This window comes from Apis florea, unplaced genomic scaffold (assembly GCF_048593485.1).
Source record: "Apis florea isolate Af1SG1 unplaced genomic scaffold, ASM4859348v1 contig_3802_pilon, whole genome shotgun sequence".
Taxonomy (NCBI): Eukaryota; Metazoa; Arthropoda; class Insecta; order Hymenoptera; family Apidae; genus Apis; species Apis florea.
Genome location: NW_028256863.1, coordinates 1,634,981 through 1,651,421, shown reverse-complemented (window position 1 = coordinate 1,651,421; position 16,441 = coordinate 1,634,981). Strand labels below are relative to the sequence as shown.

The 16,441-nt window shown below is 29.6% G+C and overlaps 2 protein-coding genes and 2 long non-coding RNA genes across 5 annotated transcripts; 2 read left to right on the top strand and 2 right to left on the bottom strand.

Moving 5' to 3' along the window:
• Positions 1–28: 28 nt before the first annotated feature.
• Positions 29–2,952, top strand: hd (humpty dumpty). Its single transcript, XM_086916577.1, has 7 exons — positions 29–141; positions 365–1,013; positions 1,090–1,418; positions 1,472–1,683; positions 1,755–1,958; positions 2,059–2,245; positions 2,342–2,952. The coding sequence occupies exons 2-7, from the start codon at positions 391–393 to the stop codon at positions 2,512–2,514; spliced, it is 1,728 nt and encodes a 575-aa protein (XP_086772703.1). The 5' UTR covers positions 29–141; positions 365–390; the 3' UTR covers positions 2,515–2,952.
• LOC147656178 (uncharacterized) lies at positions 1,018–6,228 on the bottom strand. The gene is made up of 3 exons (XR_015294975.1): positions 5,193–6,228; positions 1,490–4,265; positions 1,018–1,405 (listed from the first exon to the last, which is right to left on the bottom strand). It is a non-coding gene; the product is annotated as an uncharacterized LOC147656178 (long non-coding RNA).
• On the top strand, positions 5,149–16,192 carry LOC100863488 (uncharacterized). 2 transcript variants are annotated; one of them, XM_086916578.1, is made up of 6 exons: positions 5,149–5,289; positions 10,475–10,717; positions 10,880–11,271; positions 11,371–11,583; positions 12,072–12,461; positions 12,667–16,192. In XM_086916578.1, the coding sequence occupies exons 2-6, from the start codon at positions 10,498–10,500 to the stop codon at positions 12,913–12,915; spliced, it is 1,464 nt and encodes a 487-aa protein (XP_086772704.1). In that variant the 5' UTR covers positions 5,149–5,289; positions 10,475–10,497; the 3' UTR covers positions 12,916–16,192. The 2 variants fall into 2 exon arrangements, with proteins under 2 accessions (XP_086772704.1, XP_003692762.2); XM_003692714.4 differs by having other exon boundaries at positions 11,371–11,634.
• On the bottom strand, positions 10,237–11,276 carry LOC147656177 (uncharacterized). Its single transcript, XR_015294978.1, has 2 exons — positions 10,841–11,276; positions 10,237–10,733 (listed from the first exon to the last, which is right to left on the bottom strand). It is a non-coding gene; the product is annotated as an uncharacterized LOC147656177 (long non-coding RNA).
• Positions 16,193–16,441: the final 249 nt, after the last annotated feature.

Sequence of the window (16,441 nt, the reverse complement as noted above, 5' to 3'; positions counted from 1 at the left end):
ATAATATATGCGTTCGATGCGACATCTTGTTTACTTTACTACATTTTATGTAGTAGTGAGTTTAATAGTGACTTTAGTGAGTGTCGGAATTTTCATTTAATTGACAATATTTTTAAATTGACAAAAAAGTTTTAAATAGCCGTATGTATATCTAACTATTGTATATTTATCTTCTTACAATATTATTAAAAAATATTCAACATTTTCAAAGAAATAGAAATATAAAATATTTAAAATCTTAACCTATAATTGTAATTCAAAAACGAAATTTTTAAAGAAAAATTAATGTTATAATGCAATTATTTTAATATTAGATATCATTATTATTATTATTAGTAAATTATTTATATTTTTTATGTGATAGGATGACAAAATTTATTTCAATTACCAATGGAGAATATAAACAAAGTGCAACTATTAGAATGGAAAAGACCAGACGAAGTAATGCAGTTGCATCGTTTAAAAATGAAAAAACGTGCACTTCAAGCACGTATAAATAATACACGCATTAATAGAGAAAATTCAAAAATAGGACCTACTCAAAAAACAATTGAGAATACGCAAAATACTGAATTAAATGAATCTAATGAATGTATAGGTCAAAAACGAAAAAATCCTTTCGTTAAGGATGAAATAAAAAATAAAAAATTGAATATAACATCTCCAGAGCTGGAAACTAGTAATGATAACACATTATTCGAATTATTAAAACTTAAAACTCCTAAAAAAAATAAAATTGAGAATGTAATACTCGATTGTCCATTAACATTCAGTAATGCATTTTTACAATTGGAAACAAATAAGAATATTTTAGATTCAGAAATTCCAAAAGGAGAAAAATATATTCCAATGGATTGGACTTTAAAAACTAAAATGAGATTTATGTCTCCAAAACCATTTCCATGGAATTGTAAATTAAAAACTAGTGAAGAAGCATCAGGTACTACTGGTTTTGTAAGATGTTTGGATATTAGTGAAAAAGATTCAACTTTAGATACTAGTCCAAATGCAAGGTAATTTTTATAATATTTTATATATTTTAATTTAATAGAAAAGACAGATCCATTGATTAAAGTATCTGCTGAACAGATTACACAGATGTTGTTTAATTTGGCAACATCCTTCATTACCATGGCTAGAGTTATTTCCTCGCTCTGCTGGCAAAGTGAGTGCAAATTTAACAAGTAATATATCAATAGTAAACAATATAGCCATTAAAGAAGCTTTATACAAAGAATGGAGTGAAAGTTTTAGATCTCTTTTTCATTTATTAAGAGCACGGCAATGTCCATATTTTTATGTGTGTGCAAACAATTTTACTGTATTATTCCGTGCTGCTGGAATATGTGGAATTTCTGAAGCTCATGCACTTTTGACACCTACAACACGTGGTTTTAGAGAATCTCTGAAACAAGAAGGTATAAAAAAATGTATTGTAAAGATTTTATATTATTTTATCATCTTTTTATAGAAATTGAATATACAATGCCTTTGAAAAAAGATTCTAAACGACGATCAGATACAATTGATTCAGGATGTGATACTGTGGATTCAACATTATCAAATACATCAAACTTTATTGAGAATGAAAATCCTGATGATGAAGAAGATCAAACACAAGATGAATGGTTAGAAAGTCTAGGAGTTGAAAATTCTGAAATTCGTAAAATTAATAATTCTCAGGTAATTTTCAAATACATATAATATTTAGTGTGTTTTAACACACTATTTATAAATATCTAATTTTATTGTAGGCAAGAATAACATTAGAGAAACAAACTGAAATAGATAATATGAAACAATCTCTTATTTTTGTAAAAGGTGTTGATGCACAAGCTTTATTTAATTTTTTAATTAATTGTAAATCTGCTATTACAACAAGTGGTCCTTTAGCAGGTGTACCTCCAACTCTCCTCTCACCCGTAGCTTTTCATGGTGCAACTTTAAAACCAATAAAGGTATCATACTTTAATATTTATATTTATAAAAATAATAATAAATAATATAAATATTTATAATAATATAATATGAATTAAAAATTATTTTCATTTTTTAAAGGTTAAAGAAAGTACAGTTCGTGTTGATAAAGAAAGATATTACTCTTTGGAATTAAAAGGGCCACTTTTGCCTCATGTGTTGCCTTCTCTTTGTTTTTTAATGAAATCTAGCCAGCTAGAACAATATTCTGCCAGTTGTGCACAGTTAGGTTCGACAACTTCATTTTCAGCAATGAAACAGAAATTTGGTATATATATATATATATATATTTTTCTTTTAAATTATGATTATTTTTTGTAATACAAATATTATATAAGGAACTAACAATTTTTTTTTTTTACAGAACAAACGGAATCCAAAAATGTACCAATTCCAGAATATGTTTTTGGCAAAGAAAATTTGAGCGATTGTGGATTTAATAGTGAATTATTAAAACATTTTTGTAGTCCTGATCCAGCTTATGTTCAAATTATAGAAAATATTAAATTTTCAAATAATTTGTACACATGGTCTTGACAAATAATTATTAATGTTAAAAGCAAAGCTTAACCAGTTATGCTTAAATCTTAATTTAAGGAAAAGAAATATTTTGTATTTTTACTTTTGTAAATAATTTTAAATGTTATGATAATATAATTTATTGTCAAATTAATTGTTAATTAATATTATTAATTCAAATGAAGATAATTAAGTGATATTATTTTAAGATTACAAAATTAATATTAATTTTAACATATTTAACGAATTAATAAATATTATGAAAATATCTTATCATAATTATCATGTGTAATTATAATAACATTTTTTATTATTTTTGATATTAAATTTTATATATTGACTAAAATAATGATAAAATATAAATTTTAAATAAAAATTATCAATGTACTTATATTTTTTAAGAATTGTTTATTTAAAGAAATTTAATCAGCTGTGCAATAAATATTTGAAAACTAATTAAACAAATTTTTATTTAATCTATTTTTAGATATGTATTTATAGATAAATACATATTTAATATTATTTAAATTAACTATAATAAATTAACATAATTTATAGATAACATATATACATATATATATATATATATATGTTATTTCAATTTTTTAAATGACCATAACTTTTATTATTTCGATATAAATTGGATTTTTTTTTCGTATGTAAAATATTTTTTAATAACAAAATATTATAACTATTATAAAATTGTTCTTACTTTCTATGTCTCATTACATTTTATTTTTTTTATTTTACTTACTTATTTCTTTAATTTTGCAGAACAAACTAAATTTATAAATATATTCATAATAATAATTCATTAAAGACAAATTTTTGAACGGGGGCGCGACGAAGGTGGGGTTCATGGATAGACTACCCCTAAAAATAACGAATCGATATTCGCTCGCTGCCCCCGAATTGGTCGCCCGGTCATCTCGAGCGTGAACAATCAATTATATATTGTAATAAGGTATTGTTTTATTTATTTTTCCGTATCAATTTAATTTCATGTTTAATTTAAAATATAAATGTAAAAATATTTCTTCACTACTTGGCGATAAAATTCAAGTTTCTCTCGTTTAATTTCAATTATATCATTCAGGATTTCAAATTTGATGAAAGAGATTTTTTTTTTAAAATTAAATTGACACACGAATCTAGATATAAGAATTGAATACGACTATTATGATTTACGCATACGTATGTAGGTTCGCATCAAATATGAGCGTCTACATAAATGTGATGATTACGTCAGTGCCCATTGCAGTCAGTGTTCATCGTATTGCGATATTCTTTAACGAGCAGTTATATGTTCCAAGGTCTTTTATACGAGTTTACTTTTTGAATCGAATAATGCATCGATAATATTGCCCTCGAGGACTTTGTTGAGAATTTGATATTCGTATACCAAAAATCTTCTTTGCCATCCATTCGAAAATTGGCTTTTCCTCCAATTTAAAGCCGAATTTCTTTACGATAGCATATCGTAATATTTGGCAAACAACTAAAAACATTTTAAATCCTTCATTGCAAATTGAGAAGTGAAAAAAATAAAAAAAAAAGAAGGAATATGAATAAAAATAAATAAAATATAATCAGTTTTGGATATAAGCCAAAATAATTGCTGAATAATCATTCGATCGTTTTTAAAAAATAATACTATGATTTGTATTTACGATAATACGATATTTTACAACATTCGTTGAAATGCTGAAGAGGTCGTGAAATGTAACATGTGGGATAAAATTTTTCTCGGGAGCGAAACAAGCTCGAATCTGAAATACGAAAAAAAAAGCATGGTTAGGGCGGTGTGTAGAGAGGCAGAGGGGAAAGTCCCTTCTCGCGAACGTCCGATCAGGCCTGCCGAGAAGCAACCCTCGTACATAGGAGGGTTCAGGGTGGATAAAGCTGCTGGATACGTAGGGGGTAAGGGATTCGCGCGAGGGGAGGGGGCCACGGGCGGGGGAGGAAGAATGTACAGTCGTGTTGGTGTTGCGCGTGTTTTACACTGAACCGAAGTGAAGCTAGTAGAACGGCGAAAGAGAAACAAACGCTTCGAGTTGACGCGTTGCGCGGAACGAGGATGGAGATACGGACAAAGAGAGAGAAGTACGCGAGGAGCGAGGTAGACGATAAAAGTGCGCGTAGAAACGAGACAGAGGTGAGAAAGGTACGTGGGAGTGCAAGAGCGAGAGAGTGCGAGCGAGAACGATGGAAGGATCGCGATACGAGAGAAGAAAGAGAGAGAGTCACTCTCCCCATGATGTACGTATACATCCTGGTCCCTTATTCCCTGTACGTGCAAAGGGGGTTTCGAGAGGCTAGCAACGGTGGAGCCACGACAACGAGCTACAACCACGACGGCGAACACGACTACTACGACACCGCGTGGGGGTTGCACGAAGACCCCCTGGTGGGGTTCTGGCTGCCGACCCCACAGTCCCCCGCTGGAAATGATATCAGTCGCGACTCGGTCGAGGGAGCCCCAACACGTGCCGTGCCCCTCGCAGAGTGAGCCCAATAGCTTGCTCGATACCACACTTGGTGTACGTTCCTCGCGTACGCTTTTTTTTCTCCGGTGTTCTCGCTCGAAACTTCTTATTTCGGGGAACGAATGAAATAAGGGTGTATGTAACGTACGTACGGTGATTGTGGGAAAAAAGGAACAAGTGAAAACTTGCCAAGGTGTATTTTAACCTTACCTTCCTTCTTGGATCGTGGTCGCCCGATTGATCTCCTGCTGCTGATATTTTTAATCTCACGAGACTTTAATCGTCTTTTAACTCTTTATCGTCAAAGGTGAGTGAATATGAAGAAAATATAATTTATGGTTAGGGTGTACCCATCCCCGGGAAACAACCTTTACGCTTCTTTTTTTTGCTCGGTATCGTTGCGTTTCTAATTTAAGACTTGTTCAACAAATCGCTAAATATAGTTGTAGTTTGACAGCAATCTCTTGATGAATTATCGATTCGAATCGGCGAAAGAACTTTTCACAAGGGTGAAATGACATTGTCGATTAGGTATTTGCACTGACTCGATCGAGCTTAAGACCTCGTACGACATCTGTAGGCTAAGTTAGAATCGCAACAGTTTGTACCTTTTCCTCTTTCTGTTTACCATAACCCATCGTACACTGGAACGGTGCGATGATTCTATTAACTTGTTCCTAATAGCTTCATGAAGCGAATGGTCGTAGCTGATCACATAATTGACTGCGAATGCACTTGTACGACATCTACGACATGTCCTGTTAAAGCTGCAACTCCTTTCTTTCGTTTTTCGCATTCGAGTTGATATCGAAGATCATGTCGTTTCATTCGCAATTTTATCGTAAAATAATGAAATTCGCGAAGGGAATATACACGATTAAATATATATTTTTGTACAAACTTTTTGAATTGATTTAATTTATCGTAACGATAGACCCTCAACGTTTCTATTTTTGTAGAATAACAATCTTGAAATAGACTTCGATACCTCGATTTTTAAAGCTTTAAAATTGTTTCGATTATTTTCTAGTATTCGATTTATTTTCTCTCGTGTATTACTCGTATCGAGATCAACACAAAAGTGATTGTTCGATTTGTCGATGCTAAGAACAGAAGATTTTTTTAATAAAAAGGACAGTCGTATTAATGCTTCTATATCTGTGCACACGTTCTCGAGACGCGACGACAAGGCGCGGGTATTAATAGAGTCGACGTTAGGACGGGGCACACGGTTTAAACCGACTCTTTGCTCTCTTGATCTTCAGCGTTCTAGAGCGCTCTAACCAGCCACGGGAGATCTTGTGCATTCTTGGATACCTTAGTCACGCGAATCAGTGACCTCGATACGTAATTTCAAATAAACCATAATGAATAAGTATTGTCATAAGCGTATAATACTCTGAATTTTATGAAATTGAATATGTACGATTGCTTAATAGTGTCGACCGCTTTTATAAATATGTATAGGTTAAAATGATAAATTTTGAGTAAGCAATATTTTATCGATTTAAAGCATAAACATTTTTTTATTTGATGAAAATGTAACATTTATTGTAATATTTTAATATATTAGTAAAATACAAAAGTGATACGAAAATAATTCGTTAGTGAAAATTTCTGCTTCTGTTCACGCTGTTATTTTCGTAACTCGTTGAGTGGATAGTTTTAGTATGTTTATTATACTTGTACGAGGATACAGATGGTACATCGAATATAGTCACAAGCTATTCGAACGTGAATGAAATTTTCCTTGAAAATGTCGTAGTAATCGTTTTCATTAATAATTTTATTTTATAAGCAATATTGTTAATAAAAAATTATTTTTGTCACTTTGATCGTTTTTTTATAGAAATATAAAGTCTAATGTAGAACAACCTAACCTAAATCTAATATTCGAAATTTAAATTTAATTCTTATAATTTTAAGCAAGAAACATTATTTCTATATGTGTTTAACAATGTTTCGATAACTTTATCTTCATAATGTGTATCTAAAATGATGATTACACACACCTGATATCAATTGTTTTTTTATCACGGTGTTACATATATCGAATTAACGAAATCTTTCAATATATGACTGAAACTGAAAAATTATTAAAGATTGAATCTATTATTAAAGATGGACAAATTATAATTATGATTTATCTTAAATTAATGTAAATGAATAATTTGTAAAAACATAAGTTGAACTTTGTTATCTTTTTATTGCATGCACCTATTTACTACGTAATCAATGCACATATTACATATATTGTACGTGTTTTTCAAGAATAATTTTACAATGTTTCAATGTTTCATCTTGATGAATGTTTGTTTCACTTATATCCTTACTTTATTTAGGTTAATTAATTTATATCATATAGTACATATATAGCACAAATCATATAGTATAAATTATATATCTAGTCGTATATAAGTGTTGTAAATTTGACATTATTTGATAATATGCAAATATTATTTTAATATTATTTTAATATATTTCATATAATGTTAGAATTTGAAGTCATAAATCAATAAGTCAGTAAACCAAAAAACTTGATTTTCAAAAATTAAAAAATAATTTTAAATAATTTTCGCGTGATTATAACTCATTGAACTTTTATATCACTTAAAATTAATAATAATAGATATTAGATATTCGATGATATTGATGTTTTATGTTTTTAAAAAAGAACTAAGAATATTTGGTATTAATCGAATATATATTATTTAGCCTCATGAAGTTTTTATCTTTGTTTTTTTTTTTTTTTTTTTTTTTTACATATGAAAATATCTTGACAATAAAATTTATCTTAAATTGATGATATTAAATAAGTTTCACTTTTTATCAGTTCTATCGTATTTTCGAAACGAAGAAAAAAATAATTAAATTTTATTATTAATGACTATTTGTCTACTTACAAATATATATTATATAAATGCATTTAACTTTCAACTTGAAATTTGAATCGTATAATAAACGAATTTAATTTCATTATTTTATTAATTATAATTTTAATAACGCATTCTTTTTATTTATTTTTCACACAAAAAGTACTAGTAAAGAATTAAATCCCTATGACATTATATTGTTACTTCACACTTCTTAGTATCTTTTTCTTCGTGGTTAAAACAAGACGTGTGTGTGTGTTTCTTTTTTCTCTTTCTTTCTGTCGCCAAAAAGAAACATGTTTAAAATTTCTTCCCAGCAAGAACACGACCATCCTCGATCGCGCAGAGGGGGCCGTTTTCTCTCTCTAGATAGTCGTCGATTTTCGTGGTCCCCCCTCGTGTGACGTAGCCAGTTTCGAAACGAAAGGGAAAAAAGGGTGCGACACACGAGCCTAGCCCCTTGGCAAATGCGTGACGGGGTCCACCAACGAAATTATGGATCGGACCTAGTCATGCACGTCTGCGCATGACCACCGCTAGATCGCTCTGCCCTTCTTCAGCCCACTTTCCACTACATTCCCGTGTATCCATACACCTAACCGTGCATCCTCCCTATGACCATGTATTTCACTAGCCTAGCTTTCTTCCCCTAGTTCCATTTTATTTCACGCGATATAAATAACAACGTTACGCCGGATATCGTATTGCGATCGTATTTAAATTGTGAGTTTCTCTATTTGATAATTTCGCAATGTCTTCTTGTTCTTTTTTGTTTTTACCTGATTGATATATATATATCACATATATAATATATCACATATATACACATATATAATTTCATTTCGCTTCTCGCGATCGTTGTTAATTTTTCTTTTTTTTCTATTACTTTTTCTTATTGTGGAGTTATACATAATTATAATTCAATCTTAATTTTTCTTATCATGATATTGAATGTTTGTTTTAAACAAAATTCTCTTTCTTATTTCATTTGATAATTTTATAATTTTTTTTCATAATTTAATAAGGAAATATGTAATTTCATGCGATCATTGTTTTTCGATTTCTTCTATTTTTTTTTATCCTGATTTTAAACATTCTGATAACAATTCTGATATAATTTTTCTCATCATCCTGTTAAATGTTTCTTTATTTTAATATTCTCTTTATTTAATCAAGAGAATTCATGATTTTTTTCATTCTTCTTTTAATTTGATAAAATGAGAAGATATGTAACCTCACTTTATTTCTTGCGATCTCCTTTTTTTGTATTTTTTTTCTTATTTTATGTAATTTTGATTTCACTTCTTTCTTTCTGTTGTTGAGTATATTTCTTGTATTTTAGATACAACTCTATTTATAAATTTCTTTGAAGATCTTGTATATCGGCATCTTCTATTTCTTAATTTTTTTTTCATAGAGTCATAGAATTTTTTTTTTTTTTTTACTATATCTTGCAATTATACAATCGAATCCTTGTTTTTTCCTTTCGACTTTATATCCTCGATAATAAACGATTTTTTATTTTTATACTGATTTGTATGCAGCGTACATGCGTGAAAATGCATGTAACTCGAAATAACATTTGAATAAATATACAAGTAATTTTCTGCCATACATCAATTAAAGAGAAAATTAGCAAAATAATCTTTTCAGTTTCACCAAATGGAATTAATTAATAATAAAATTACGAGTTTGATTAATTTTTGAACAATTATTCCAAATTTCAACAATGCAATGAAAAATTTTTTCTTTCTTTTTCTTTTCGTCAGTTTAAATTTCTTTAATAATAAATTCTGTAATAAACATTAATTCCAATAATGGTAATAAATTATTTTTGATTTTAATTGTCGTTCATGAACTTCTGATTTTGTGAACGCTTAAACTGCACGAGCATCACGTGCACACGAATGTTTATATACCAATATTGTTAGACTTTGTCGCATCGCGTGTACAGCAATAAGAAGCGAGCTATTATATAAATATCTCGACACAAAGGATTCGAATAATTGCGTGGAACGTGTGAAATGAACTGATGTTTCAATGTCAGTATCAATATACAAGTATGATTCAATTATGATGTAACACTTACAAACACGCTGAAATATTTTCCTTGTGTGAATTGCAATCATTGCCCGATTCGATGTATTTGTACTTTCTCGACAGATATCTGTATCTCTGTATTATGATTAAAATAATGGAGAATAAAATCGAAATTTTCAAAATGATTGACATATAAATATCATGCAAATTTATTGAAGATATCTATTCTTTACGTGTTGAATTTTGGGTAAATTCTTTTTTTAATATTGCTCAAAATAACTTACATACATGAAGTGCATACGGTTAATTAATAAAGGTAAATATTAAACATGTAAAATAAATATGATGAATATAGATATTTCTTATGAACATATCCATTTAATTAATAAATTAATTAACAAAATTTTATGCAATGCTTCATCGTTGGCATCGATTAACGAACCATTAATTTTTTCAGACACATTCTTCCTGATATAATTTACACGAAACGATCATTATTAAACATTTACTTTTTTTTTTTTTTTATCAATTAGTAGATAAAATTCTAAAAAAAGTTTCATGCGCATGAATGTTTCATAGGGAACACTGGATACGTCACAATAATGGGCGAAAAGACATTCAACCTCACGTGGAACAATCATCTGGCCAACTTGTCTGGATTATTCGAAGGATTGTACAAAAGTGGTTCCTTGACAGATACAACGTTAGCTTGTCAAGATGGAATGTTGAGAGCGCATAGATTGGTCTTGGCTGCGTGTAGTCCTTACTTCGAAAGAGTCTTCAAAGAGCATTACGGTGAACAGCCAATTCTTATTTTAAAAGGTAAGCCAGCTAAACTCTGAAACAGGTACACATTTTGTTATTTTTTAACAACAAAATTTTAACAAATAAATCAACTCAAACTCGATAATTAATTCAACGATCAAATTCAATTGACGAACTCACAAAAACTGTATCTATTAAAACAATTTGGATTTTGGGCAGGCGTGGCAGTCGAAGAGATGGAATGCCTTCTGGACTTCATGTATCGCGGTTCGATCGACGTGGCCGAGGAGCATTTGCCCTCTTTGATCAAGACTGCGACGGATCTAGAGATCCGTGGCCTTTCCGGTGACCAGAGGAACCAAGAAAACAGTCGTAGCCCATACACGAGGGTCGAGACGCGGATGCAACGGTGTCACATAGAAGCGAGAGTTCACACGACAGAGTACATGAAGGAGCCGTCCGTGATTCCATTCTTGTCGAAACAGTCTTCCATAGAGTCGTTAGAGGATCACATCAAGGTGGAGGAGATCGAGGTGGAAGACGATCCAATGGTGATCGACGGCCACGAGGATGCGTTCGACGAGCCTTTGCATACCTCTGACACGCAAATCGTAAGCTGTAATCGAAGGATATTGATCAAAATTACTTGAATTCGCTTGAATCGTATTAATTCGTTAAAAATTCGATAATACGTAATTTCCTCATTTCAGAGACGTATGCCGCCTCCTATGTACAAACGAGAGACGAGGTTCAAGGGTCAGAAAAGAGTGTCGGTGGGACGTTCGACGAGGAACAATGATATATTGGAATATAGATCGAAGGATCGCGTCATTTCGAAGGAAGATTCGACGAGGGAGAGTTACGAGGATTCGAGTTCGGTTAAATGCGAGTCGAATTTTAATAACGCTTCCTCAGATCCTACGGTACCGGATATACAGATGAACGACGACTTACAAGAACGAGATGAGAGTCTGGTACGATAAGATGATCATGATTGAAATTCATTCTCATTGGTATTTAAATTATTCCTTGATCTAATTTTGGCTGATCGGTATTCATAATCAGGCAGGATGTGATAAATTGGGAATAAATTGATTGTGATAATAAGATCAATTAATCCGTGTAAATCATATTGTTGAAAATGACTTATGACGAATTTCAAAAATTTCTTTATTGTTCAAATGATTGACAGATCAATTAAATCAATATTAAACAATTGAATTAATTGATTTCTTTGATTTGAAAGTTTGAACGATAAAATTGATTTTTAAATTATGTAAATCACTTTCAGAGAATTTGACTTACATTGATTAGCCTCTGAATCCTTCAATTGTTGCGTACGTTCTTGTAAGTTCAAAATCATTCTTATTGGAAACGATTTTTCTTCATCGTGACGCTATTTTATTTTCAGGATTCTTCGAAGAGTATGGACGACAATTCGAGATTAAGCATGAAGAAAAAGGGCGATATATCTACGAAGAGATCAGGATTGAATGAAGGAAAAGAGAGCAGACCGATACAGACCAAGTCTGAAAAAGCTCAGTATAAACCTTTTTCCTGCGATCTTTGCACTTTGGCCTTCACGAGAGCTTCTCATCTGGCTAGACACAGAAGGGTTCACACAGGTGAACGACCTTTTGCCTGTAGTATTTGTCCACGAATGTTTGCTAGGCAGGACAAGTTGAAGCAGCATTTGGACTCGCATTTACAATGGCCGAAGAGAAAGAATAACTTGTCGAGTTCCAGTTGTCAGTCGGTTTCCTCTGTACCTGGTAAAGCAAAAAGGGGTAGACCGAGAAAGGTTAGACGTATTTTCATAACATTTGCATAATATAATCAATGATTTGTAAATGTTTTCACGAATGATCTTACTTTTTCTTCAATTTTTTTTTATCTTTCTTTATTATTATGAATTGAAAAACATTAATGTAATAAAAGTTATTATTATCATTTATAGAATTATAGAAAAATTAATTCAGATAATGATATGCAAATGCCTGTTACAGGTGAATTTAGAACAGTCAGCCATGGAAGAAATTTTAAAATTTGGAGAATTCAGTTCTTTGTTAAACAAATCACATTCTGCAAATTCGGCAGAGAAGAATGAAGATTTAGCATCCATTGAAAACGAAGGGAAACTCAAGGAACAAGAAGAAGATATAACGGATGAAGGAAATGAGGATAAAGATAAAGATGCGAATAAGGACAAAGACAATTATGGGTGTCAGGTAGAAAATGGTCAGGATATCGTTTAAATAATTTCTCGTTTTTTTTCGTACTTCTATAAAAAATATTTTTCTATGGGTAAGAAACCATAATATGGTTAAAGAGTGATGAAAATTACCGAGCTTCTCGATCAACGATACGAATCAGGTACTTTTCTCGTTTTTTCTTTGTCCAAATAACTTTTAATAAAGAGGGACAAATTAATTAATAATTTCATATTAGTATGCCATGGGATGTTAATTAGTTAAAAAGTTTTAAGTGCAATAATTTTTCTAATTCTCTATGTTTATTTTTCTCAAAGAAAATTCGTTATTTTTAATTTATCAACGTAAATTAATAAGATTGTAAATTGGTTAAAAATTACATTTATATAGCTAAGATAAATACGCAACGATATACTATATTAGAAACATTTTCACTATATACAATGCTAATTAGATATTACATCGTTTCGAAACTTAAATGGAATGAAATTGTTGCGAAATGATTGTTACTCTTATATGAAATTTCAGCATATTTGTTTTACTTTCGTATATTCTTTATAATACTTCGTCGAAGTAGTTGAGATAATAACGAGATTTAATTCGTACAAATAAAAATATATAGGTATTTGGGTTACCAATTCAACGTGCAAAAAAATGTAATTAATTATTCGCATGAATAATTCAATTATTTCGAACTATATAATTCCATTCAAAATTATTTCGAAACTTAAAAGACAAGAATGAAAAATTTATTTGAATTCATGAGAATTTTATTGGTTGGACTTCATTATATGCAAGGTGAGCCATTCCTATGAACAAAACATTACTCGTTAAAGTATCAATAAAAAAGTGTAAATATGCTGATAGTTTTGTGCAGAAACAGTAGAAACTGCAAAAAATTATAAAACAAATTTTTTTATTGTTATATAATCAAATTTTATTATTACTCAAAAAGGGTTTGTTCTTTTATGATTTGTAAAAGTTATTTAAATGGATTATTGCAATTGCATCATTTCACTCATTTTTTCAAGATAGATTTATTCTCGTGGAATTATACTTTTCTTATGGAATCTATCCTTTGCATTTAAATTTTTATTTAATATCTCTCCAATAGGTCTCAATTATCTGAATATTTGCAATTTTAAAATTAATAAAATTATCGCTATGATTTAACATGTTAAATGAACATAACCTGACTTTATATTTAATCTTCGAATATTTCTTCCATTCATCGTCTAACCTCGAAGTTTTTATACAAAAAGACTGTATCATTAAATTCTTTTTTTATATTGAAAACTTAAAAACATTTTATTATGAATTATCATCTTGCACAAAATGAAACGAAATCTTGTCTTTTTTTTTCGATAAAACTATTGCAACATGATTTAAATTTGGATTTCTTAATTTGTAAATCATAATTGTAATCATGTCTCTCTTCGATCTCCTCGCAGAGGCGAAATAATCTTACCAAATAATTTTTATCACGGCTTTTGTATTTATTTATTATTTATTAAGATTCGTGGTATTCTTGTTATAGATTAAATAGAAATTTGTTCGAAAGAGTACCTGAAGCACCTACGTTAGATTACATGAAATTAACTAACCGAGGGTGAATACAGGCCATATATAGGAAAAAAATAATAAACAATCCTTATCTCCCATTTTTCGAGATGATTGTTTAGGTACTGATAAGTCGGATTTTACGACGATCCATTACGTCGTTTAATATACGATATTTCTATCGTATGATAAGATTAGGAGATGAAATTTATGTTGAAAACTCGACCAAATTACTTAAGCTGGAAGACTGTGGTATGGTTTGCATTGTGAAACTGTTTAACTGATTCGAGTTACAGAATTTGTTCATGTTCTCATTAATTATTAATTTAGGAGGAATACTTATGTTTATTTATTTTATATTGTTCCTCCTACATGATAAGCTTATAATTAAATAATTATGCAATACATAATTCTGGCTCAAGAAGAATTTCATAAAATTTACTTTATTTTAATTATTTTTATCGATAAAACGATTTTTATATTTGAACAGATGTTTTTAAATATAGGCCTAAGATATGTTCGAATTATTTAAATGCCTAAAAAACTTTTTAAAACTTCATCGTATTATATGCAAAAAAAATAAATTTTTCTCTTTTCTAAATTTTCATACGAATATATACATATAATATTAATAAACTTGTCATTAAAATTAATTTTAAAATATATATTTCTCTGAACTTATTGCTATAAAAATTAAAGTTTACAGTTAAATGTACGACAGTGCAAACTACATCTATATAGATGAGGCTCAATCTCAGATTCTTAGAGCCGAGAAAAAAATGTAGCTTCGAATATTTTGTTATACACGCGATTATAAATACTTCAAGTACAAATGTCCAAATATTAGAGTATACGTGTGCGTAAGTGTGCGTGCCTGTCGTACTATAAAATAAAAATGGAAAAAACAACAGTATGGTGAATAGCGTTCAAAAATTGGCCGGTGCAATTTTTTCTTTTTTTTTTTTTTGTGTTCGTATGAACGAAACTTGTTAATTCGTTTTTTTTTTTTTTTCTTACTAGAAATGTAGTCTCTTAAACGATTTTCGATTGATCGACGTTTTCTTGTGTTCTTGTTTTTGTAATTTTATAAGTAGCTATTATAATTGCGCTTACATTTAATTGAATGAATTAATTCGATACTTAAAATATGGAACAATGTATATTTGTATTTACATTTGTATTTTTTCTAGAGACACTGTTATTTATTTGTATTGACTCGCCATTTCTATGTCAATAGAAAATACAAATAATTTTTTTAATTTTTATATTTCTCTTACAAATAAGATAAGATAAAAAAATAAGATAAACAATCATCATTGTTTCCATGTTTTAAAAATGAAATAACAAATGTTTGTGGAAATCGAATTATTCATTTTGAATCAACAGAAAGCCAATTTTGTTCGAGTTCAAGAGTGATATACATATATATATATATATTTATATATATATAATAATTACGTAGTAGACGTTAACGCCATCTTCATTGTGTTTTCTGTAATATCAGTTGTTGTTGTTGTACGAATTGCATTTTATTTCGTTAAATTCTTGTTGCTCGACTTACCAGTGTTACACTTCCCGCATTAAAACTTTTATTACGGCGATGTGCAATTTATTTCAGCGACGTGACCTCCACGTGGTCTATCGTAGACAAATTTACGAGTGTACTTGGTGCAATCCTTTAGAGCGTCCAGAAGGTCGTACGCGAGTCTTCATATCTTACAGTGTATATTGTGTAGCATGTGTAAATAAATTTTAAAGTCAATGTCTAGTTTAATTAATAAATTCCCAAATATATATATATATATATATATATATATATATATATTTTTATATTTTGAAGTATATCAATGATCAAAAGTTTAAAATCATTGATTTAAATCCATAAAATTCGATTATTTAAAAAAATAGTGAATTAAAGTTTCTTCATTATCTTAGAAAAAGATTGATTGATTCAAATTTTTAGATGATGGTAAATGTATATGTTACATGTGTAAAAAAAATTTCTTTATTT